We start from the raw sequence: 23981 nt of genomic DNA, 5'->3' as shown, positions 1-23981 counted from the left end.
GGCATCGCTCCCGGGCACATCCCTCCCGGGCAGCCGTCCCTCGGCGTGGCAGCGCTCTGTCCGTGCCCCAGCCCGATAAATAAAATAGGTCAGGCGCTGGCTCCGGGCTCCCGGAGCGCATCCCGGTGCGAGAACGCCCTTGAAGGTAGCGGGCAGGAGGCCGGGGGGCTCCGCGGGGGTCGCAGCAGGCCGTGGGGATGGCGAGGCTCGCTGTTCTTTGGGTTTGTCCCGGGATGATGGGCTGGGTGTGCTGCTTTGCCCCGGGATTGCAGCAGGTCGGAGCCCCCCGGGATGTGCCTCTTTGGGCGCTTCTCTTCCTCAGGGGCGGCTCCTCCACCTCGTTTTGCCCTAAAACGGAGCGAGCCTGTGCAGCCTGTGGCCGGCTCTGCCCTTCCTGCCTTTCCTTTGGCAGCGAGGGGAAAGTTGAGGTCCGGTTTTCCAGCCTGGATGTATCCGGCTGAGCCCGGCTTTGGGAGAAACCCCCGGGAGGGGTTTTGGCAGCGGGGAGAGCTGCGTGCCTTGGCACTCGGTGTGCTCCATCGGTGTGCAGGGAGCAGGAGGGCTCCCGGTGGCACCGGGGATTTGGGGAGCACCCGGCTGGAAAGGGCAGCCAGCGGGACAAACCTTTGGCACGCTGAGCTGTGTGCCAGCACCTGTGGGTGTCACCGGCAGCCTGGATGTCCCACGGAGCCCACCTGGAAAGGTGGATTGGGATAGGGAGGAAGAGGAAGGGTCTGGCCTCGCTGGGTCCCTCGGGTCCCCCCACCCAGCAGAGTGTTCCCAGCACGGCTCTGGATGGGCTCCCTCCCTCGTTTTGGGAGGAGAGGGGTTAAGTCAAAGCATCCGAGCTAAGCCCTGGCAGGAGAAGGCTAAAAGCTCCCGGAGAACAAAGCTCACAAAGTGGTGGTAAGCTGGTAAAACCTGTGGGAATGTGGGAGCCTTCAGGGGCACTGGGGTCCTGCACGGGGAGCGGGGTCCTGCGAGATCCCTGCAGCCCCTCGGCGTGGAAATCCTGGCCTCAGGTTATTTTTGGAACAATTGCTTGGCCGGGCCTCAAAAATGTCCTGGTTTTTGGAAGAGACTGGAGCCTGTGAGCTGTCAGCACAGGCCAGGCACTGTGAGGTGTCCAAGGCTGGGTTGGGAGCCCCTCCAGGGGGATCAGGAGGTTCACCTGGAGCCCCACATTGGGACTGGGATGGCTGCTGCATTTTTATTTTCTCCTAAATTTGCCATCCACCTTTCAGGGGAGCTTTCCCAGGAAGGCAGCCTGAGCTCCAGGCCCCTGGGTGCCTCCCAAGGTGGACGTGCAGGTCGTGCCTGGCGTCCCCTCCTCTCCTGCGCCCCTTCCTTTGCACCCCGCGGCCGTGCCACCCCTCTTTTATCAATTCCCGGCACAAATGAAAGGGACAGAGAGGGCAAGGATTGATTCTGGGCAAACACTATAAAGGCACCTACAGTTAGAGCGGGGAAGCTCACTCGGTTCATGGTAATTATCCTGGTTAAATTATAACCTAATGAACAGGCCACCTCTGTCCCCGGGGCTGCCGTGTCCCTCCGAGCGCTGGCATTGCGGCGTTGGTGACACCGAGGGGACCCACGCGTGGCCAGGCCTGGAGGGTGACTCCTCACCCCCCTCCAGAACTGGCACAGCTGGGTGTTGGCACAGCTCTGCCCGCTTCCCAACCATCCTGCTCTTCCCAGGGTGCCCGAGGTGCTGCAGAGCTGGAGAGCCCCCAGGAGCCGTGTGCTGGCAGCCCCCCAGGGTGAGTGAGGGGCTTGGGGTGGCTCAGGGTGGAGGAGGAGGAGGGAGTGGTTTTGCATGGAAAGATTGTGGAAAAATGCTGAATCCTCCGTAGGATCCGGGTGTTTGCAGTGCCATTCCCCCTTTCCCTGAGGATAAATCCATCGGTGGGGTGGAGCAGCCGCGGTTGGAGCGCTGGGAATGCCACAGCCAACAGCAGTGTGGTTTCTCTCCCAGCATCCCAGAGGCACCATGATCCCCAGCGTGGGCCCCCGGAGCTGCTGCCTGCTCCTGCTGCTCTGCCTCCTCCCCTGCCCGCAGGTCCGGGCGGGCAGGGACGGCCCCGGCGTCTCGGCTGCCTCCTTCCTGCAGGATCTGCTCCAGCGCTACGGGGAGAGCCAGACCTTGAGCCTGAAGCAGCTCAAGGCCCTGCTGAACCGCCTAGATGTGGGAGTGGGACACGCCAATGTCTCCCAAACACCTCAGCAGCGCCTCAACCTCTCCCGTGTAAGGAGGAGCCCCCCAAAACCTCCCCCAAAACTTCCCTGAAATCTCCCTGCAGAGCTGTGGGGGTCTCAAGGCTCATTTCTGTCCCTTCCCTCCCCCAGTGCTTCAGCTCTGTGGAGCTTTTTGCCATCCACAACCTGAGCGAGGGCTCCCCTGTGGGGCACAGCGAGTTCAAGGAGTTCTGCCCCACCATCCTGCAGCAGCTGGAGTCGGGGGCGTGCGCCTCCGAAAACCTGGAAAATGAGGAGAATGAGCAGACAGAGGAGAGCAGGCCCAGCTCAGCTGAAGGTAATTGGGGTGCTGGGGGTGGGGGTACAGGCACTGCCTGGTTCTGGAGCTTGGGGACATGAGGAACAGCCAGCTCCCACTCCTGGGAGTTCCCTCCTGCAGCAGCTGGCAGTCCTGACCGAGTTCTCCTCGCTGTGGATGATGCTGTGGTGTGGTTTTCTGGGATAACCTCTGTGCCTCCAGGATAGCTGGATGAGGAGGGGACTCTGCTGTGGGGTTCTCTGGGTGGGAGGGGGTGACCTGGAGGGACCTGCTGGCCTCCAGCTGCCGGTGGATGCTCAGCCAGCTCCCACCCACCCCTGTGCCAACGCTGCCCAAGGTCTTGGATCAGCCCTGAGCACAGCTCAGCTTCTCCCACGCTGGGGCTGGCTGGGCAAAACCTTTTCTGAGGAACCCCTGGCTTCATTCCCACCTTCCCTGCACCAACCAGGATGGTTTTATCGCAGCTGGAGCACCCGGAGCAGCCCTGGAGCCTTTTCCACCCACCCGGGTCCGGGCTCTCCGAGAGCCTCGGTAATGTCTGGCCCTCGTTTCTTCTCGTTCCGCAGTGTGGGGCTTTGGTTTTCTCAGTGTGTCCATGATTAACGTGGCCTCCCTGCTCGGAGTCCTCATCGTGCCGTGCTCCCAGAAGGCCTTTTTCAGCCGGGTGCTGCTGTTTTTCATCGCGCTCTCCATCGGCACGCTGCTCTCTAACGCGCTCTTCCAGCTCATCCCAGAGGTGCGGTAGAACGTCCCTGCCTCTCTCCCGTCTCCGGGGCGGCTCCTCTCTGCCTCCACCCCGCCGAATCGATCCGACCCCTCGTCACCCGAGGCTCAGGGCTTGGCTCAAGGGGCTGCACAGGGCTTTTCTCACCTCTCTGAGCACCAGGAAACCCTCAGTGTCCTCCATGCCACGGCTGAGGAGTGGGAATGTGCCGGGAGAAGCTGTTTGCTCCTGCTTTGGGCATCCACGAGTTCATCTGTGCTCAGCCACATTTCTGGCATGAGCCAGAGGGAAAAAAATGTGAAATATCCATGAAAATATGATCAAATATCCATATAAAAGCACAGAGAACAGCCTGGCTTCCTCTGGAATCAGCCAACTTTTACAAATCCCTTAATTGCCTTTTTTTTTTCCCCCTTACCTGATTTCCCAGCCCAGTGTTCCCACAAGGGTTCTGCCTTCCGTGAGGTATCCTGGTGCTCTGATGGGACCGACAGAAATATCGCAAATTAATTGTGTTGTAATTGCGCAGTTCTGGAGCTGAATAAATCCACCCAGATTGGAAAACTTTGAACGTGGTCCAGGTGCCTCCTCAGAGCATGAGCTGGATTTGGCACATCCAACCTTAAAATTCCAGTGGGTTTTTCCCCCTGGTGTTGCCCGTTTGCTGCTGGGCAGTGAATGCTTCATCTGTACTGGCAGTGGGATGTTTTTCCAAGCTTTTCAGCTCCACAACTGCAACTTTTATTTGCTGGACATAAAAACCAAGCGCCTCTAATTCCTGATCTGCCAGGAATTGAAATGCCAGAGGTACCCTCCAGCCCTGCCAGCACCCGGAGCGCTGTGGTTGCAGGATGGGGCTGGAGTGTACACGGTGCTGGGGGGACCTGGCACTCTGTGGCTTGGGAATGGCTCATGGACCAGAGCTGGGGGCTGGCTGGGACATGGCCTGGCTGGAAAACTCAGCTGAGATTCCCAAAGCCGCCGAGCGCCGGGTTCGCCCTGTGGAGGTGGCGCCAGATGAACAACAATCACTAATGAATGTCCTCTTCTCTCCCTCCCTCCTCTCTCTGTGCTGTCGCTGTGGATTCCTCCCCTGCCCATAACCCCACGTTGATCTCCTCCCTTCCCATCTCCCATCTCCTGGGGTGGGTTTGGCTCTGCCAGTGTGGGGTTACGGTTTCCTCTGCGTCTCCGTCATCTCCCTGTGCTCGCTGGTGGGAGCCAGCGTGGTGCCCTTCATGAAGAAGACATTTTACAAGCGGCTGCTCCTCTACTTCATAGCTCTGGCGATTGGAACTCTCTACTCCAACGCCCTCTTCCAGCTCATTCCCGAGGTATGGAGAGGACTGGTGGGTCTGTGCTTTTCTCTCTCTCTCTCTGGGGCTGTTTCTGTCTCTCTCTGGCTGGACAAGGGGAAGGCGGCGTCGGAGGGGAGCCCAGAGCGAGGTATGGAGGGCTGCAAGCCCCTCAGAGCTGGAGTTTGGAAGGGAATGGCTCCAGGGAGATCCCTGGTTTGTTTTGTTGCCTTTTCTGACTTTTTCTAGCCCTGGAGGTAGGTCCCCAAATGGTTTTGGCAGGTGCTGGATCCAATGCCTCAGGGAGGGAGTGAGGGAGATGAAAGGTGTTTCCTGAGCTTGTCCCCAAAGCAGCTGCTCCTCAGAGGGAGCTCAGAGCTGTGTCACCCATCCAGTGTCACCCCAGGGGCAAAGGCAGATGAAGGGCACTGCCAGGGCCTGCTCCTCATCCTCTCCTGGGTCCCCTCCTGCCTGCAGGCATTTGGATTCAACCCTCAGGAAGATTATTACGTCTCCAAATCCGCTGTGGTGTTCGGCGGCTTCTACCTCTTCTTCTTCACTGAGAAGATCCTGAAGATGCTCCTGAAGCAGAAGGACCAGGTGAGGGGCAGCAGGGGATGGTGGGGTGGGAAACAGCAGGAATTTTGGGATGGTGGGGTGGGAACAGCAGGGAAATTGGGATGGTGGGGTGGGAAACCACAGGGATAACAGGATGGCTGGGTTGGAAAGAGCAGGCATGGTGGGGTGAGAAACAGCAGGAATTTTGGGATGGAAGGATGGGAAACCGCAGGGGTAATGGGATGGCTGGGTTGGAAACAGCAGGGATAACAGGATGGAGGGGTGGGAAACAGTAGGAATTTCAGGATAGAAGGGTGGGAAAGAGCAGGAATTTTGGGATGGTGGGATGGGAACAGCAGGGAAATTGGGATGGTGGTGTTGGGATGGTGGGGTTTGAAACAGCAGGAATTTTGTGATGGAAGGGTGGGAAACAGCAGGAATTTCAGGATGGTGGGGTGGGAAACAGCAGAGATATTGGGATAGTGGGGTGGGAAACATCAGGGATAACGGGATGGCTGAGTTGGAAAAAGCAGGGATAATGGGATGGAGGGGTGGGAAACAGCAGGAATATTGAGGTGACAGGGTGGGAAAGAGCAGGAATTTCAGGGCAGTGGGGCAGGAAAGAGCAGGAATATCAGCATGGCAAGGTGGGAAAGAGCAGGAATATCAGATGAGTGCCAGCCCTGAATCCCCTGATCCCACAGCACCACCACGGGCACAGCCACTACGGCCCCGAGGCTCTGCCCTCCAAGAAGGACCGGGAGGAGGGGGTCACAGAGAAGCTGCAGAATGGGGACCTGGACCACATGATCCCACACATCACCAGTGACCTGGAGTGCAAGCCCCCCTCGGGGGATGAGAAGGCTGTGGTGGGCTCCCTCTCTGTCCAGGTGAGCGCCTCATGCCGTGGCATTGTGACCAAATCAGTTAAAACCAGTTCTGCAGCCCAAATTCTCTGTGTGTGGTGGGACCTGTGATGGTGCTCACAGGGGTCTGAGGGTGAGGGAAGAGATGAGGATCTGACTCCATGTTTCAGAAGGCTGATTTATTATTTTATTATATATATTACATTGAAACTATACTAAAAGAATAGAAGAAAAGGTTTCATCAGAAGGCCAGCTAAGAATAGAAAAAGAAAGAATGATAACAAAGGTTTGTGGCTCGGACAGAGAGTCAGAGCCAGCTGGGCTGTGATTGGGCATTGATTAGAAACAACCACATGAGACCAATCCCAGATGCACCTGTTGCATTCCACAGCAGCAGATAACCATTGTTTACATTTTGTTCCTGAGGCCTCCCAGCTTCTCAGGAGGAAAAATCCTAAGGAAAGGATTTTCCATAAAAGATGTCTGTGACAGGACCAAACAGCTCCACTGTGCCGGTTTAATGATTAATGGGGTGGTTTTCCTATCTGGAGGAGGGATTTGGGTGCTGATGTCCATTTTGGGGTGCTGTGGCAGGACCTGCAGGCCTCCCAGAGCGCGTGCTACTGGCTGAAGGAGGTGAGGTACTCGGACATTGGCACTCTGGCCTGGATGATCACGCTCAGTGACGGCCTCCACAACTTCATCGACGGCCTGGCCATCGGCGCCTCCTTCACCGTGTCTGTTTTCCAAGGGATCAGCACCTCCGTGGCCATCCTGTGTGAGGAGTTCCCACACGAGCTGGGTATGTGACTCCTTGGGGCTGCCCCTGCTCCTGCTTGCTCTGGAGTCTGTCCTTTGTCCATCCAGAAAAGCAGATTTGGGGTGGAATAAACAGTGATGCTGCTGAGAGGGGGGAGAGGGAGGGCTGGAAGCTGCTCTGAGTAATCGCCGCTCTAAAAATAACGAGGTAATATGATGTCTGAGATTTAAATTTAGATGGAGGCATCTGAAGACAAAAAAAAACCCTCAACACCTCGTTGGTTTGGGAGGGTGAGGCGGGTTTGGTTGGGAATGTCTGAATTTGGAGAGGTCAGAGGGGGATTTGGGTGGGACTGTCTGAATTTGGAGAGGTCAGTGGAGGGGAAGGGGGTTTGGGTGGGAATGTCTGAATTTGGAGAGGTCAGTGGAGGGGAAGGGGGTTTGGGTGGGAATGTCTGAATTTGGAGAGGTCAGTGGAGGGGAAGGGGGTTTGGGTGGGAATGTCTGAATTTGGAGAGGTCAGTGGAGGGGAAGGGGGTTTGGGTGTGAGTGTGTGGGTTTAGGGACAGAGCTGTGGTCAGTGAGTGGGAGGCAAGTTTGGGTGTGCATGTCCAAATTTAGGGGCAGATGAGGAGGGAGGTGGGTGTGGGTGTGAATGTCTGAATTCAGGAGTAGTGGAATGGTCAGAGAGGCAGGTTTGGGTGTGAATGTCTGAATTTAGGAGTAGTGGAATGGTCAGTGAAGGAGAGGCAGGTTTGGGTGTGAATGTCTGAATTTAGGAGTAGTGGAATGGTCAGAGAGGCAGGTTTGGGTGTGAATGTCTGAATTCAGGAGTAGTGCAATGGTCAGTGAGGCAGGTTTGGGTGTGAATGTCTGAATTTAGGGGCAGTGTGATGGTCAGTGCCCAGTGCCAGCAGCCAAGGGGAGCCCACACTTGAGCTGGCACATGCTGTGATGTTTGGGGTGTTCTGTGCACTCCAGGGGTTGGACTCTGATCCTTTGTGTCCCTTCCAGCTCGGGATATTCCGGGTTTCTGTGAGTTCAAGTTGGTGCTGTCCCAGTGCTGTTGACAGCCCTTCTCTCCTCATCCTCCCACCTTCTTCTCCCTCAGGGGACTTTGTGATCCTGCTCAATGCTGGGATGACCATTCGCCAGGCACTTTTCTTCAACTTCATCTCTGCCTGCTGCTGCTACGTGGGCCTGGCCTTCGGCATCGTGGCCGGCAGCCACTTCTCTGCCAACTGGATCTTTGCTCTGGCTGGAGGGATGTTCCTGTACATAGCACTGGCTGACATGGTAAATCCTGAGCCCCAAATCCTGGAACCCTGAGCCCTGGGATTTTTTCCTAGGAAAAGCTCTGCTTGCTCTCAGCCTGCAGGCACGGCGGGGTTTGCTCTGTCCCCTTGGCACATGCAGATATCTCTGCTTTGGCTGAAATCCCTGGGATGGCAGGCTGGTGGGTGTTTGCTGAGGAAGGATGGGGCTGTCACTGAGCCCTCCACCCCAATGTTTCCCCCTGCAGTTCCCTGAGATGAACGAGGTGAGCCGGGAGGATGAGCAGAACGGCAGCGCCCTGATCACCTTCGCCATCCAGAACGCGGGGCTGCTCACGGGCTTCACCATCATGGTGCTGCTCACCATGTACTCGGGGCAGATCCAGATAGGGTAGGACCAGCCCGAGCTGCAGCCCTGATCCAATTTTTCCATGGTTTTTTTTTGGGGGGGGGGAATGGTTTTTTCTTTTTTTTTGTTATTTTTCTTTCCTTTTCCTGCTGCAAACATACGACGGTACCTGTGCGGGCACTGATGTCACACTACAGGACAGACGTTGCTTTGAAAGCTATTCCATGGATTTTCTGCTGGTTTAAGGCTGAGGGGAGTGGAATTCCCCTTCCCATAGGACTGACCTGACTTTGTCCAGTGTCATATCCCTTCTCTCCTCGCCTCTCCCAGGAAGGATGGAATGGGGAGACAGGAGCTGCTCCAGCCATGGTGCTTGGAGCGTTCCCATGGCACATGAGGCTGTCCTGACCCCTCTGGGGGTGTGTGATGGGGACAGACAGGGACAGACCCTTCTCAGAGCGTTCCCCACAGCTGTGCTCTCTGAGGATGAGGAGGATGTCACCATCATCCAACTGCTTTTGCTCCGTTTCAGCTTGGACAATGCCCTGGCAAGAGTGGGGTGAAGAGGGCAGGGGTTTCAAAGCACATTTTGGGTGTCAGTGCTCGGAGCAGAGCACACCAAACTGGCTTGGAGTGACACTTGGGCTCCTGGGAGAAGCCTGCCAGGATGCCCTGACCCTCCCTTCAGTCCATGCAGCTGGAATGAGGGACAAAGCCCAGCTCCTCCTCCAGAAGGGGATGAGAGCAGAGCCCTGCCCTGCCGCAGGCTCCAGCCCAGGGATTTCTCTTCAGGCTGTGTCCAAGCTCATGGTGACACCCAGGAACAGCCACCAGTTTTTAAACAGTGCTAAGGTTCAGGGTGGGGTGGGGGGTGTTTTTAAAAGCAAAACTCAGACTGTGAACCTCTTTAGGTTGTGTGTTCCCAGCCTTAGGGAGTAGCCAGAGAAGGGTGTTCCAGGCACCCCCCAGCTCTGCTTCCGGGCTGGCGTTCCAGATTCACTAGGTGAATTACTTATTATCATATTGATAAGGTTGTCCACCCCACCTGTGTTGCTTGAGGTTCCCTCACACCCCTTTTCCTCCCTCGTCCTGTACCTGGTGTAAGCTTGTGGCTGTGTGGATTCAGGGGAATCCCTCGTGGTTTGGTGCTGGATTGGGATGGAGGAGAGGTGCAGGTGTTTGTGAAGTGTCTTCCTTCTCTGCCCACCTGTGCCCGTGTGTGGGGTGTGACAGGGTGGTGGCACCATGCTGGAGCTGAGGCTCTCACACCTTCCCTTTGCCCCGTGAGGAAAGCAAACCTGAGGCTGTGCCAGGTGTTATTCCTGCCCATCTCAGACAGAGGGCCCTGGCACAGGCTCAGCACCCCTGGCAGCGTTGTGCCCTGGCTGGATCTCTGTAATCCCTGAATTCCTGTAGTTCCCAGCTGGGTGATGTTGTTCCTAAGCTCCCAACAGCTGTCACCGAGCCCGTGCCCTGTGGCACTGCCAGGATCCTCATGGATCATCACCTGCACTCGGTGGCTTTTCTAGTCTGGGCATTTGTCCCCTCAGCACCCCTGGATTTTGGCTTTGTCCTGCACCCCAAAACCTAAATATCAATTCTGGAGGAGCAGGGAGCCTTTTTGGGATCACCTGAAGGTGTCACACAGTCCTCGGGTGATTCCCTCAAGGAGAGACAGGCTCTGCTTTGTCCCCTGTGGTGTCCCTTGTGGATTGTCCCCAGAAGTCACTTTTCCCACTGGAGCAGAGCAGCGTGGCCTGTGCTGCCTGGGGCAGTCATTTATCACCTGGCAGGCATTCCCTGTGCTGCAGGTTCCAGCACCAAAGGGCCATTGGAAACACTTTTTCCTTGCTTGAGAGAGCAGCAGCCCCAGCTGACTGAGTCGATGTGGAAAATCTGAGTCCTTTCCCTGGCACAGGTGCCCTCTGCTCTCTCTCAAGGAAGCACTTGGAAAACACCACGTGGCTGGCAGAGCTGCTGGAAAAGCCTCTGTGGGGGAGGACAGGGGGCAATGGGGGGTTTGTCCCCTCTGGACAGTGCCTGGAAGGTCCCCAAGAGCTGGGAGGTGGCACAGAGCAGGGCTTGGTGTTCTCAGAGCCGGCAGGATTCACTGTGGGGATCACAACTCTGCCATCTCCTCGTTTCCAGTTTATCCCTGTTTCCTGGGGAATCTGCAACCTGGAGATTTGGGATTGGGGTGAGAATTGAGGCTGCCCTGCCACCAAGGAGAGCTCCTGTTCCCCCTGGGCAGGCACCCCAGAAATTTGGGATTATGGGGTGAGAATTGAGGCTGCCACCAAGGAGAGAGAGCTCCTATTCCCCCTGGGCAGGCAACCCAAAGATTTGGGATTTTGGGGAAGAATTAAGGCTGCCCTGCCACCAAGGAGAGCTCCTGTTTCCCTTGGGCAGGCACCCCAGAAATTTGGGATTATTTGGGGTGAGAATTGAGGCTGTCCTGCCACCAAGGAGAGAGCTGCTGTTCCCCTTGGGCAGGCAACCCAAAGATTTGGGATTTTGGGGAAGAATTAAGGCTGCCCTGCCACCAAGGAGAGCTCCTGTTTCCCTTGGGCAGGCACCCCAGAAATTTGGGATTATTTGGGGTGAGAATTGAGGCTGTCCTGCCACCAAGGAGAGAGCTGCTGTTCCCCTTGGGCAGGCAACCCAAAGATTTGGGATTTTGGGGAAGAATTAAGGCTGCCCTGCCACCAAGGAGAGCTCCTGTTTCCCTTGGGCAGGCACCCCAGAAATTTGGGATTATTTGGGGTGAGAATTGAGGCTGTCCTGCCACCAAGGAGAGCTCCTGTTTCCCTTGGGCAGGCAACCCAAAGATTTGGGATTATGGGGTGAGAATCGAGGCTGCCACCAAGGAGAGAGAGCTCCTATTCCCCCTGGGCAGGCACCCCAGAAATTTGGGATTATTTGGGGTGAGAATTGAGGCTGCCCTGCCTCCAAAGAGAGCTGCTGTTTCCCCTGGGCAGGCACCCCAGAAATTTGGGATTATTTGGGGTGAGAATCAAGGCTGCCACCAAGGAGAGAGAGCTCCTGTTCCCCCAGGGCAGGCTGGCACCTGCCAGTGGGAAAGGGATGGGAACCCACCCAAACCCAGCCCCTCGTGGATTTTCATCCGTGTCTCCTTCCCCTCGAGTTCCATCTCAGTATTTCAAATTATAACTCAGGTGTTGTAGGAGAGAAACAAAGAGCGTTAACTTAAATGTCACGTGAGTTGTACAGATATTTGTAAAATTCCATAAATAAAATATATTCTGTAATGACGGAGGGTCGCAGGCGTGCTGGGCAGTGAAATCCTCTCGCTGCTGCTGGGGTTGGAGGTGTGAAAAACGCCAATCACTTGTTTTTAAAATTTTTAAAAGTTTAATAGTAATAAAATAGTTATTAAAATAGTAACACAATTAGAGTCATAACAATTTGGACAAATTGAATTAAGACAATATGAGACAATAAAAACAAAGAGTTATGGACGTCTGGGTACCTTTTCTGGGCAGCACAAGCCCAAAAAAGGACCCCCATTAACAAAGGATTAACCCTTAAGAACAACAGCCCGTTGCATATTCATACATCTCATCCACGATGCATAAATTCCATTCAAACACAGGATTCTGTCTGGTCTGGGAAGAAGTTCGTTTCTTCTGATAAGAAGGCCATAAATTCTTTTTCTCTGAAAGATTTAGGTGTCCTGTGGCTGCTGTCTCGCTGCAAGTCCTTTCTTTGAAGCAAAGCATCTTACATAGCACAGTTTCTATTTTAACAATTTTTATAACCTAAAACTATATTTAACACAGTACTTAAGAAAATTAATGCAGCATTGCTTTCTAACACAACACATATTATATTCATTTTAATATTTCCGAAAAGCCAATGATAAAATACATGCATTTTTCACAGAGGGGTGGCACCGCTGCTGGCTCAGGATTTTTCCAAGGGGAAGGTTTGGAGCGGGGCTGGGTGATGCAATCCCGCTTTTCCAGCTGGATTTCCCTGGCTGTGCAGTGCGGCGCGGCTGACAGGAGGTGGCACTGACAACCCCCAGCCTGCCCGCATGGCACGGCCTTTGCGGCTCCAAAAACCCTTCATTATTTATATATATTATTTTCTTTTTTTTTTTTTTTATTTTTCTGAAATATATTTCCGAACCCTGGTTTGGCTGGGAGGTGTGGGATGCTGGATTTGTCCCCAGCTTACACTAGCCAGGCTCCTGGCAGTGTTTGTGTCCTTGTTTTCCTACCCTCCATTAGCGAAAAAAAAAAAAAAAACAAACCAAACTTTGCCGTTCTACTTCTCCTTTTTTGCCTTTTTCTACACCATTTCCCCCCCATCTGCCAGCTCTGAGCAGCAAACTCAATTTTTAGAAACCCTGTTGCAGCTAAAGAAACCAAATCTTGATATTCTGAGGTGGTTTATTAAAAAAAAAATTAATGTTTTATTAAGCAAGGAAGGTCACGGTAAGCGTTGGACTTGCTCCTGCTCATCAGCACTTCCAGGGGGGCTTTGGGTGGGCTCTTTTCTGCTGCAAAATTCTCCTTTTTTTGCTGAATTCTGAGCTGTTACCTCAGAAAACGCTGCAGGATGGGGTCATGGAATTCCTGGAATGGTTTGGGTTGGTTAAAGTCCATCCAGTGCCACCCCTGCCATGGCAGGGACACTTTTTATTATCCAAAGTTGCTCCATCCTGACCTTGGGCACTCCCAAGGATCCAGGGGCAGCCACAGCTTCTCTGGGAATTCCATCCCAGCCAGGAATTCCTTCCCAATATCCCATATAAACCTTGCCCTCCTTCTTCTTCAAGTGGTAGACACAGACCATCGTGTCTATTTTGTGTTTCCCTCAGAAATTTTCTGTCTGGAGCCAGGCTGGGAGAGCTGGGGTTGTTCAGCTGGGGAAGGGAAGGATCCAGGAGAGCTCAGAGCCCCTGCCAGGGCCTGAAGGGGCTCCAGGAGAGGGACTGGGGACAAGGGATGGAGGGACAGGACACAGGGAATGGCTTCGAACTGGGAAAAGTGAGATTGGGGTGGGATTTCTGGGAGGAATGAGGGAGGGGAGGGGTTGGGATGGAATTCCAGAGGAGCTGTGGCTGCTCCATCCCTGGAAGTGCCCAAGGGAGAAGAGAAAGTTCCAGAGAGAGCTCAGAGCCCCTCACAGGGCCTGAAGGGGCTCCAGGAGAGCTGGAGAGGGGCTGGGGACAAGGGATGGAGGGACAGGACACAGGGAATGGCTCCCACTGCCAGAGGGCAGGGATGGATGGGATTTTGGGAAGGAAAGTCCTTTCTTATAGACTTTCAGGCACCTTTCTCCATCTCCAGTCTGGTTTTTTTTTCCCAAATGGAAGACATTGAAAAAGCGTGTGGGAATTTTACACCCCTGAAATGTCAGTGTCCGCTTTATGTGGGAACCTCCTGGATGTGTTTCAGGAGTAAACTTGGGACTCCCACTGCCAGAGGGCAGGGATGGATGGCATACTGGTGAGGAATTCCTGCTTGTGAGGGTGGCAAGGGGATGGGATAAAATCTCCAGAGAAGCTGGGGCTGCCCCTGGATCCCTGGAAGTGTCCAAGGCCACCCTGGGATAGTGTAAGCTGTCCCTGCCCACAGCAGGGGCGGCATTGGCTGATCCTCACAGTCCCTCCCAGCGAAGGGAGCCTGGTTTAGGGGATATTCCCCAGCAAAGCTGTGCCCGAGGGCAGTGCCAAGCACCCTCAGCGCCGCCGCCATGTTGCCCCCCCGTTGCTTAGCAACGCCCCCTTCCCCTCCAAGATGGCGGGCGGGGCGGGGCGGGCGTGGCGCAGGCGCGGGCGTGGGGGGGGCCAGAGGGCGGAGGGCGGTGTGGCGGCGGCGGCGGGGGCGGGACGGGGGGAGCGCAGCGCCGCGGAGCCGCCGCTGCCGGGGCAGCCCAGCGGGTCCGCCGGGAGCACCCGCGCGGCCCCCGCTCCGGGTGACGGGAGCGGAGCGGGGCACGGCGGGCAGCGGTGCCGCCGCCGCCACCGCCACCATGTCCGGGCGCGGCCACAACAAGCTGCCGACCACCGAGCGCATCGTCAAGGGTGAGGGGGCGGCGAGGGCGCCCCCTGCCTGCGCGGGGGGCGCGGGGGGGGCTCGGCGGAGGGGGGCCGCGAGAAACGGGGGGCGAGCGAGGTGTGGGGGGGTCCCCAAGCTGGGGGAGCCCCGAGAAAGGGGAGGGGAATCTGCCTGCTTTATGGGGGGGCTCATGGTTTGGGGGAGGCCGGAAAAAAGAGGGGGTTGAAGAGTGATTTTATGGGAGGGAGCGTGGTTAAAGGGGAGCTCCTCCAAAGTGTGGGAACCCGGAGAAAGGAGGGCGGTTCATTTTGGGGGTCCCCAGGTTGGAGGAGCCCGGAGAAAAGAGAGGGAGGGAACGTGATATGGGAGGAGGGGGAGCCTGGTTTAGGGGGATATTCCCCAGAAATATGGGGGTATGCCTGGTTTGGGGGGGTCCCCAGGTTAGCGGAGCCCCCCCGTCTGGGGAAACCCGGAGAAAGGGAAGGGGGATGCCTGGTTTGGGTGAGGGGAACCTTTAATGGAGGGGGAGCTGGTTTGGGTGAGGGGAACCTTTAATGGAGGGAGAGCCTGGTTTGAGGGGGGGTCCCCAGGGTGGGGGAGAACCGAGGAAGGGCGAGGGCAGCGTGATTTTGGGGGGTATTCTGGAGGGGCAGCCCCGTTAAAGGAGGGCTTTGGGGGCTGGGGATGCCTGGAGCAGTGAGGAGGGGGTGTTCTGATGGGTGACCCCCGTTGAGGATGACTCTGGTTTGGGGGGGGACCATCCCCTGAGTGGGAGGAGATTGTGGGGAGGCTGGAAAATCAGGGGGAGAGCATGGTTTGGGGGGTCATCCCCAAGAGAGAGCGCAGGGGGAGGCCTGGAGCAGCCCCCATAAAGGGGAGCCCTGATGGGGGGGTCGAGCTGGGGGGGACACCTCCTGTTCAGGCAGAAACCTCTGCAGAGGAGCTGGGGGGCACCTGCACTGAGGGGTGAGGGGGACATTTTTGGCCCTCCCTGTTCCAAGAGGATGCAGCCCCCTCCCTCCATTCTGTGGGATGGGGGCACAGCAGTGCCAAGGGTGGGGGGGGGGGGACAGCAGGGGACATCCCGTTTGTGGCATGGAGGGAATCCCCATCCTGGCCTGGGCCTCATCACCCCCCCAAGACTGGGGTGCTGTGGGTGGAACTGGGGTTCCCCTGAGGATCTGGGGGAGCAGGGGGATGAGAGCCCTCCCTGCCCTGATCCAGGCCGGCCCCCCGTGCCTTTCCTCCCCCAAATCCCTGCTCCGTGTCTGGATGCCCTGCGGCCGGTGCCAGCTGGCCCCCTCTGCGGCCCCGTTATAGTAGGTACTATTTTGGAAAGAGCAGAAGACACCGAAGCAGTTAATGAGGAGAGAAATACGTTAGCGGAGAAACTCCTGGATCGGGAGGAGGAGGAGGAGGAGGAGGCTGGGGGGGATGCACATTTCGCTGCCCTAATTGATCCGGTGCCATCCTCGTCCCCATGCACCAGGAACATCCACTGGGTGCCTCAACTTTCGCCGGGAGGCTCCAAGTTACACAATCACCCCGTTATTAAACCTCCTCCCGCCATGGCTTCCATCATTCCGGGCCGCTGGAAAGCAGCAGATTTCCCAGCAATGCTTGTAATCCCCGGCCATGGAGCTGTACCCACCACGCTGCCATCCCTCCCTTCCCCTCTGGATGTGTGTCCAAGCCGTTTTTTATTTATTCCTTCATTTATATATTTATTTTTTTTTTTTTTCCTTTTTAGCCTTTAGCCTGTCATGTGGCCGATCACATGTTTGATGTTAATAACCTCAAACCCAGGGAAAGGGGATCCGGAGCGTGGAGGCCCCTCAGGCTCGGGGAAGCTCCACGGTGGGAGGGGTTTTGTTTTTAATGGGAATCATCCCAAAATGCTCCCAGATTTGGGGGGGATCCGGGGTGTTCCCGGAGCCCTGCATGTGGTGTGGTGATTTGTAGGTCTCCAGGCATGCTGAGTGGCCGGTGCTGTCTGTAAATCTGCTAAATCCCAGGCAGCTGCCTGTGTTTAGGTTGGCCTTGTTCGGGAAAGGTAATGGCAATGCAGCCATTATGATTCAGCTGAGTCGGCCGGATCCGGGCGTTCTCCCTCTTCCTGGGGCTTCCAGATCCTGGGAATCCCTCTCAGAGATCCTGCTGGTCCCTCTCAGCGCTTTGGCAACCCCACAAAAATCCTGCTAATTGCTGCCATTAATCCCTATCCAGGTAGGGTGGAGGCTCAGGGCCTGCTCGCCCCGAAATCGCCCCCAAATCACCCCAAAATCGCCCCAAAATTCTCCCAAAATTGCTTCTTGTTGCCCCAGTGCCTGTGGAAATTTGGGGAGAAATATCTCCTTCTCAGGCCAGGGTTATTGTTGAAAGGTGGTGACAATTGTTCGTGGTTATTAATAATTAAAAAGTGAAGATAAAAGCTCGTTTTGTTCCGTGGAAAATGCCTGCAATTAAGTAGGATGTGGAATTTTAACTATGTTTAACCTATATATTTACATCTCCTGGGCCCTGCAGAATGTCTGAACTGTAATTATGTTTAGTCAGTCAGAGGAAATAGAGTTTTAGGCTAAAACTTGTACTGGGGGAGCTTCATTATTAAAATCACAAATTTTGGGGTGTGTCAAGAATGGATTTTTATGAAAATCTTGAATTTTGGGGCAGGCCATCAATTGCTTTTTATAAAATCTCCCATTTTTGGGTGCTTCAGGAAACTTTTTTTATTAAAATCTTGGCTTTTGGGGTAGGTCAGGAACAGCTTTTTAAATCTCACTTTTTGGGGTTTGTCAGGAGTTCCTTTTTATTAATATTTCAAATTTTAAGGCAATAATTGCTCTTTGTAGCACTGTTTTAGCAGGAAGCTGATGGTGATGGAGAATAATGTCCAAATTTTGATCTCTAAAGAGCACTTGGGAAGATTCTGCTGGAAATCTGAAGGATTAGGAAGTCTGGTTGTCTGAATTATCCCAAAATTGGGCTTGAATTACCTGGTGGATCCATGGGATTGATGAATCCACATCCTAAAAAATCCACATTATTCAGGCAGGTGGGAATGGTGCTGCTGCAATTCTGGAGCTCAGGGTGATTAAAAGAAACCTGAAGTGCTTTTTTGGTCATATTTGGTTGAATTTTTTGGTAATTTTTTGGTTGAATTTAGTGGTCATATTTGGTTGAATTTTTTGGTCATATTTGGTTGAATTTGGTGGTCATATTTGGTTGAATTTTGTGGTCATATTTGGTTGAATTTTTTGGTCATATTTGGTTGAATTTGTGGTCATATTTGGTTGAATTTTTTTTGGTCATATTTGGTTGAATTTTTTTGGTCATATTTGGTTGAATTTTTTGGTCATATTTGGTTGAATTTAGTGGTCATATTTGGTTGAATTTAGTGGTCATATTTGGTTGAATTTAGTGGTTATATTTGGTTGAATTTAGTGGTCATATTTGGTTGAATTTAGTGGTCATATTTGGTTGAATTTTTTGGTCATATTTGGTTGAATTTTTTGGTCATATTTGGTTGAATTTGGTGGTCATATTTGGTTGAATTTTGTGGTCATTTTTTGGTTGAATTTAGTGGTCATATTTGGTTGAATTTAGTGGTCATATTTGGTTGAATTTTTTTGTCATATTTGGTTGAATTTAGTGGTCATATTTGGTTGAATTTTGTGGTCATATTTGGTTGAATTTGTGGTCATATTTGGTTGAATTTTTTTGGTCATATTTGGTTGAATTTTTTGGTCATATTTGGTTGAATTTTGTGGTCATATTTGGTTGAATTTTTTGGTCATATTTGGTTGAATTTTTTTGGTCATATTTGGTTGAATTTAGTGGTCATATTTGGTTGAATTTAGTGGTCATATTTGGTTGAATTTAGTGGTCATATTTGGTTGAATTTAGTGGTCATATTTGGTTGAATTTTGTGGTCATATTTGGTTGAATTTTGTGGTCATATTTGGTTGAATTTTGTGGTCATATTTGGTTGAATTTTGTGGTCATATTTGGTTGAATTTTGTGGTCATATTTGGTTGAATTTTGTGGTCATTTTTTGGTTGAATTTTGTGCACCTGCTCCATTCTTCCTGCCAGAAAGTGTAAAATCCTCTGGGAAGCAGAGCTGTGTCCAGTTGCATCCATGACAAATTCTTTCAAAACCTCAGATATTGCTATTTAGACACCAGAGCAAATAATCCACTGGGATTTTTCTCTATCTATGTGTTATTATTATTATTATTTTGTGTATCATGGACAAAATGCTGGGCTGGGTGCAGCTGGGATCCAGTGCTCTCTGTTCAGAGACATCCCTAATTCCTGGCTGGGATTCCTGAAGTGTTTTCCTGCTTTTCTGAGGCTTTTTAATTGAGGAAAATCTGAAATTTAAAGGAAATCCCAGGAATTGTGGTGTAAAGCTGGGGCTGGTGCTGTATCCTGGAATTGGGTGGATTTTCCCAATTTTCTTAATAACTTGCAGGCACCTTTCTCCATGTCCAGTGTGGTTTTTTTTCCCAAATGGAAGACACTGAAAGTGTGGGTGGGAATTTTAAACTGAAATTTCAGTGTCCCCTTGGTGTGAGATGTGTTTCAGCAGGGAGAGGAATTTGGGACAAGGGGTGGGTGATAAATGGGATATTGGGAATGGAATTCCTGGCTGGGATTCCTGAAGTGTTTCCTGCTTTTCTGAGGGGGTAAATCCCAGGAATTGTGGTGCAAAGCTGGGGCTGGTGCTGTAGCCAAAGATATCCTGGAATTGGGTGGATTTTCCCAATTTTCTTAAGGACTTTCAGGCACCTTTCTCCATGTCCAATCTGGATTTTTCCCAAATGGAAGACACTGAAAGTGTGGGAATTTTAAACTGAAATTTCAGTGTCCCCTTGGTGTGGGATGTGTTTCAGCAGGGAGAGGCACTTGGGACAAGGGGTGGGTGGTAAATGGGATATTGGGAATGGAATTCCTGGCTGGGATTCCTGAAGTGTTTCCTGCTTTTCTGAGGGGGTAAATCCCAGGAATTGTGGTGCAAAGCTGGGGCTGGTGCTGTATATTGGAATTGAGTGGATTTTCCCAATTTGTGCTTTGCTGTCATTTCTTAAGGACTTTCAGGCACCTTTCTCCATGTCCAATGTGGTTTTATTTCCCAAATGGAAGACACTGGAAGTGTGTGTGGGAATTTTAAACTGAAATTTCAGTGTCCCCTTGGTGTGGGATGTGTTTCAGCAGGGAGAGGCACTTGGGACAAGGGGTGGGTGATAAATGGGATATTGGGAATGGAATTCCTGGCTGGGATGGAATTCCCAGAGGAGCTGTGGCTGCCCCTGGATCCCTGGAGCACCCTGGGACAATGAGAGGTGTGGAATGAGGTGGGATAAGGGGTGGAATGAGGTGGGATAATGGATGGAATGAGGTGGGATAAGGGCTGGAATGAGGTGGGATAATGGATGGAATGAGGTGGGATAAGGGCTGGAATGAGGTGATTTCAAGTCCCCTTATCCCCCAGCCCATTCCATAATCCACAATTCTCTGCTGTCACTCTCCTGTTTCACACCCAGCCAAGGTTTTTTGGGAATATCCCAGAGCCTCAGTGACACCTCCACCCTCAGCCCAGCTGGAATCACATCCAAGGAGCCTCTCCCTCCTCTCTGCAGCTGCAGACACAGAGAAAATCCCACAGGAATTGTTCCACACACCCTCTGGGGAGCCCAAACCCAGCCTCAGCTCCATCCCTGCCTCCTCAGGGAGTTCAGAGGCTCTTCCAGTTCATCTCACTGCCTGAAGATGCTTTTGGGGGATGAAAAAAAAAATGTGCAGCTTTCTTCCCACCTTGTTTTTAATATCATCTACAACTCTGGGAGCTCGAGTGTTGGATATTCTCCAGGTTGGGAATTTTCATCACGGAGCAAGCGCCGATAGGAAAGTCAAAGTGGTTTTTTTAATTGAGGAAAATCATAAATTAAAGGAGATTGTGGGGTTTTAAACTCAGTGGTTTGTTTAGTGTTGATGTCTTGCAGGAATTAGGGGGAAAAGGAGCTCTGAAAATGGCTAAAAATGGAATAAAGGCCAAGGTCCATGTGCTCAGACCTTGGGATGCCAAGGGAAAAGTGTGAATGCCACCAGGGTCAAGACATGGAGGGGCATCCCTAAACAGCAAGTTGTGTCATAATGCAGCAACTTGGCTGGCCAGAGCTCAAGGAGGAGTGGGGTGAGGCAGTCCTTAAAGGAGGAACCCCATGGGATCCCATGGAATTCAATTACTTGGCAACCTGATATTTTGGGGGGGTTTCCAGAAAAAAAACTCCAAAACTCATCAGAGTCATTCCAATATTCTTCTTATTGTTATGTATAAACAGGAATGTTGTTTCATTATCCATAAATGGGATGTGCTGGGGAAAGGGGCTGGTTTGGGGCTGATTTTGTGGCATTTCATCCCAAAAATTAATCCAGAGGTGAATATCTTGGGATGACACAAAGTGTGTCCCTGGGATGCCCCAAACAGAACCAGAGCTGCCTCATTTTGGGCTCAGACTTCCAGATCTGAGGATTCTGGGATCCAGGGATGTTCTGCTTGCTAATGAATGTTCCAATTAACAGAAATGCTGGTGGCAAACCCCAAACCCAGCCTTGGGCTCAAAACATGGATCCCATGGAATTCAATTACTTGGCAACCTGATATTTTGGGGGGGGTTTCCAGAAAAATACCTCCAAAACTCATCAGAGTCATTCCAATATTCTTCTTATTGTTATGTATAAACAGGAAAGATGCTGCATTATCCATAAATGGGATGTGCTGGGGAAAGGGGCTGGTTTGGGGCTGATTTTGTGGCATTTCATCCCAAAAATTAATCCAGAGGTGAATATCTTGGGATGACACAAACTGTGTCCCTGGGATGCCCCAAACAGCGGCAGAGCTGCCAGATGCTGAGATCCAGAGATGCTCTGCTTGCTAATGAATGTCCTAATTAACAAAAATGCTGGTGGAAAACCCCAAACCCAGCCTTGGGCTCAAAACACCATTGGGGAGCAGTGATAAAGCTTTAGGGCACATGGATTGGGAATTTTCCCTTCCCTCTGGGAATAGCAGCAGCCTCAGGTGAGTGTGCAGGGGGGAAGGCAAAATAGACACGATGGTCTGTGTCTGCCACTTGGAGATGAAGGAGGGCAAGGTTTAGATGGGATATTGGGAAGGGATTGCCAGAGAAGCTGTGGCTGCCCCTGGAAGTGCCCAAGGCCAGCTTGGAACAAGTTTGGATGGTAAAAGTTGTTCCTGTTGTGGCAGGGCTGGCACTGGATGGGCAGCAGCCTCAGGAGCGTGGGGAGGGCAAAAGAGACACAATGGTCTGTGTCTGCCACTTGAAGGAGGGCAAGGTTTAGATGGGATATTGGGAAGGAATTCCCAGAGAAGTGCCCCTGTTAGTGCCCAAGGCCTTCTTCTATTTTGCCTTCCCCACTGCACACGCTCCTGAGGCTGCTGCCCATCCAGTGCCCATCCAAAGTTGTTCCAAGCTGGCCTTGGGCACTTCCATCCCAGCCAGGAATCCCATCCCAATATCCCGTCTAAACCTTGCCCTCTTTCATCTTGGGATTGATGGATCCACATCCTACAAAATCCACATTATTCAGGTTGTTCCTGTCATGGCAGGGCTGGCACTGGATGGGCAGCAGCCTCAGGAGCGTGTGCAGTGGGGAGGGCAAAATAGACATGATGGTCTGTGTCTAGCACTTGGAGATGAAGGAGGGCAAGGTTTAGATGGGATATTGGGAAGGAATTCCTGGCTGGGATGGAATTCCCAGAGAAGCTGTGGCTGCCCCTGGAAGTGCCCAAGGCCAGCTTGGAACAAGTTTGGATGGTAAAAGTTGTTCCTGTCATGGCAGGGCTGGCACTGGATGGGCAGCAGCCTCAGGAGCGTGTGCAGTGGGGAGGGCAAAACAGACATGATGGTCTGTGTCTAGCACTTGGAGATGAAGGAGGGCAAGGTTTAGATGGGATATTGGGAAGGGATTCCCAGAGAAGCTGTGGCTGCCCCTGGAAGTGCCCAAGGCCAGCTTGGAACAAGTTTGGATGGTAAAAGTTGTTCCTGTTGTGGCAGGGCTGGCACTGGATGGGCAGCAGCCTCAGGTGGGTGTGCAGTGGGGAAGGCAAAATAGACACAATGGTCTGTGTCTGCCACTTGGAGATGAAGGAGGACAAGGTTTAGATGGGATATTGGGAAGGAATTCCCAGAGAAGCTGTGGCTGCCCCTGTTAGTGCCCAAGGCCAGCTTGGAGCAAGTTTGGATGGTAAAAGTGGCCCTGCATGGGCAGCAGCCTCAGGTGGGTGTGCAGGTTGTGCCCCTCAGGATTCCCCTGTTTAATTTCATTTTCCTGCCTATCAACCCTGCAAACGTTAATCCCATTTACCCTCCTCCAGGCCATGAAGGGCCTTGTGGCAATAAATGAGCCCAGATTAATTAGCTCCCATGCCAAAAATGTATTTTTTTATTTCATGAAAGGTGTCAGAGTGGAGAGAGCAGTGGCTTTGGGCTGCTCTGGCTGCACAGAGAAGGGAAGGCTGTTCCTTAGGAAGTAGGGCAGGGTGCTGGCTTAAAATAGCTCTGAGCACTGGGCTGTGCTGAAGGAGCTATTTAGGTAAATCCTGGGGTCTCAGTGGGGGCAGAGCTGCCTGCTAATCTAAAGATACTCCTTGGGGATCTATATTTGTCTGGGATCCTTCCCAGCTTGGCTGCTTTGCCAGGTATTCCCTGCCCGTGTTTAGGGCTGGGGATGGCTCAGATCCTAATGGAATGTGACATCATTAAAGAGCAGCAATGAGGGAACAGGCAGAGTGATCCCATAATGCAGGGCTGGGCTCCCAGGGGCTCCTGGAGGTCAGGATTGCTGTGCCAAGGGGCAGGTGTGGAATCCTGGAAGGGTTTGGGTTGGCAAAGGATCCTAAAGCTCACCTCATTGCACCTTCCACTATCCCACGTTGCTGTAATCCCCATCCAGCCTGGCCCTGGACACTTCCAGGGATGGGGGATCTGGAAATATCCTGGGAAAGCCCCTCAGGATGCATGGGGGAGAGGGCAGATTGAGGTGGATGCTCTAAAGAAAAGGAAATTTCAGTGCAGATTTTAAGGATTTTTAAGGATTTTCCTGGCAGGAGGAGGAATGTTGGGCATCAGAGTGATCCCATAATGCAGGGCTGGGCTCCCAGGGGGCTCCTGGAGGTCGGGATTGCTCTGCCAAAGGGGCACATCCTGGTGAACCAGGTCAGGTGTGGAATCCTGGAAGGGTTTGGGTTGGCAAAGGATCCTAAAGCTCACCTCATTGCACCTTCCACTATCCCACGTTGCTGTAATCCCCATCCAGCCTGGCCTTGGGCACTTTCAGGAATCTGCAAATATCCTGGGAAAGCCCCTCAGGATGCATGGGGAGAGGAGTGATGGGTTTGGGCACAGTGAGGTGGGGGGTGGAGGGTGGATGCTGGAAAGAAAAGGAAATTTCAGTGCAGATTTTAAGGATTTTTAAGGATTTTCCTGGCAGGAGGAGCAATGTTGGGCATCAGAGTGATCCCATAATGCAGGGCTGGGCTCTCAGAGGGCTCCTGGAGATCAGGATTGCTGTGCCAAGGGGC

The 23981-nt window shown here is 52.9% G+C and overlaps 2 protein-coding genes across 4 annotated transcripts in view; both read left to right on the top strand.

Annotated features, from left to right (window-relative positions):
- The first annotated feature begins 1644 nt into the window (after positions 1–1644).
- On the top strand, positions 1645–11753 carry SLC39A14 (solute carrier family 39 member 14). The gene is made up of 9 exons (XM_059490937.1): positions 1645–1763; positions 1979–2248; positions 2350–2536; positions 3085–3254; positions 5015–5137; positions 5800–5985; positions 6556–6763; positions 7832–8016; positions 8243–11753. Exons 2-9 carry the CDS (start codon positions 1994–1996, stop codon positions 8387–8389), a joined length of 1461 nt encoding a protein of 486 aa, XP_059346920.1. The 5' UTR covers positions 1645–1763; positions 1979–1993; the 3' UTR covers positions 8390–11753.
- Positions 11754–14213: 2460 nt separating this feature from the next.
- PPP3CC (protein phosphatase 3 catalytic subunit gamma) overlaps positions 14214–23981 on the top strand; it is a 54289-nt gene continuing 44521 nt past the window's right edge. For all 3 annotated transcript variants that reach the window (XM_059490760.1, XM_059490759.1, XM_059490758.1), the window contains exon 1: positions 14214–14398. In XM_059490760.1, coding sequence (XP_059346743.1) covers positions 14347–14398 — 52 coding nt within the window. In that variant the 5' untranslated portion in view covers positions 14214–14346. The remainder of the gene's footprint in view (positions 14399–23981) is intronic.

Source organism: Ammospiza nelsoni, chromosome 30, assembly GCF_027579445.1.
Source record: "Ammospiza nelsoni isolate bAmmNel1 chromosome 30, bAmmNel1.pri, whole genome shotgun sequence".
Classification (NCBI taxonomy): domain Eukaryota; kingdom Metazoa; phylum Chordata; class Aves; order Passeriformes; family Passerellidae; genus Ammospiza; species Ammospiza nelsoni.
This window is presented reverse-complemented; position numbering and strand designations above follow the sequence as displayed.

Excerpts from the sequence above, each read along its gene's own strand:
- SLC39A14 (XM_059490937.1), top strand. The coding sequence starts at position 1,994 with ATGATCCCCAGCGTGGGCCCCCGGAGCTGCTGCCTGCTCCTGCTGCTC. Across the intron at positions 5,138-5,799 it reads TCCTGAAGCAGAAGGACCAG|CACCACCACGGGCACAGCCA; the intron begins GTGAGGGGCAGC and ends CTGATCCCACAG. Across the intron at positions 8,017-8,242 it reads ACATAGCACTGGCTGACATG|TTCCCTGAGATGAACGAGGT; the intron begins GTAAATCCTGAG and ends TTCCCCCTGCAG.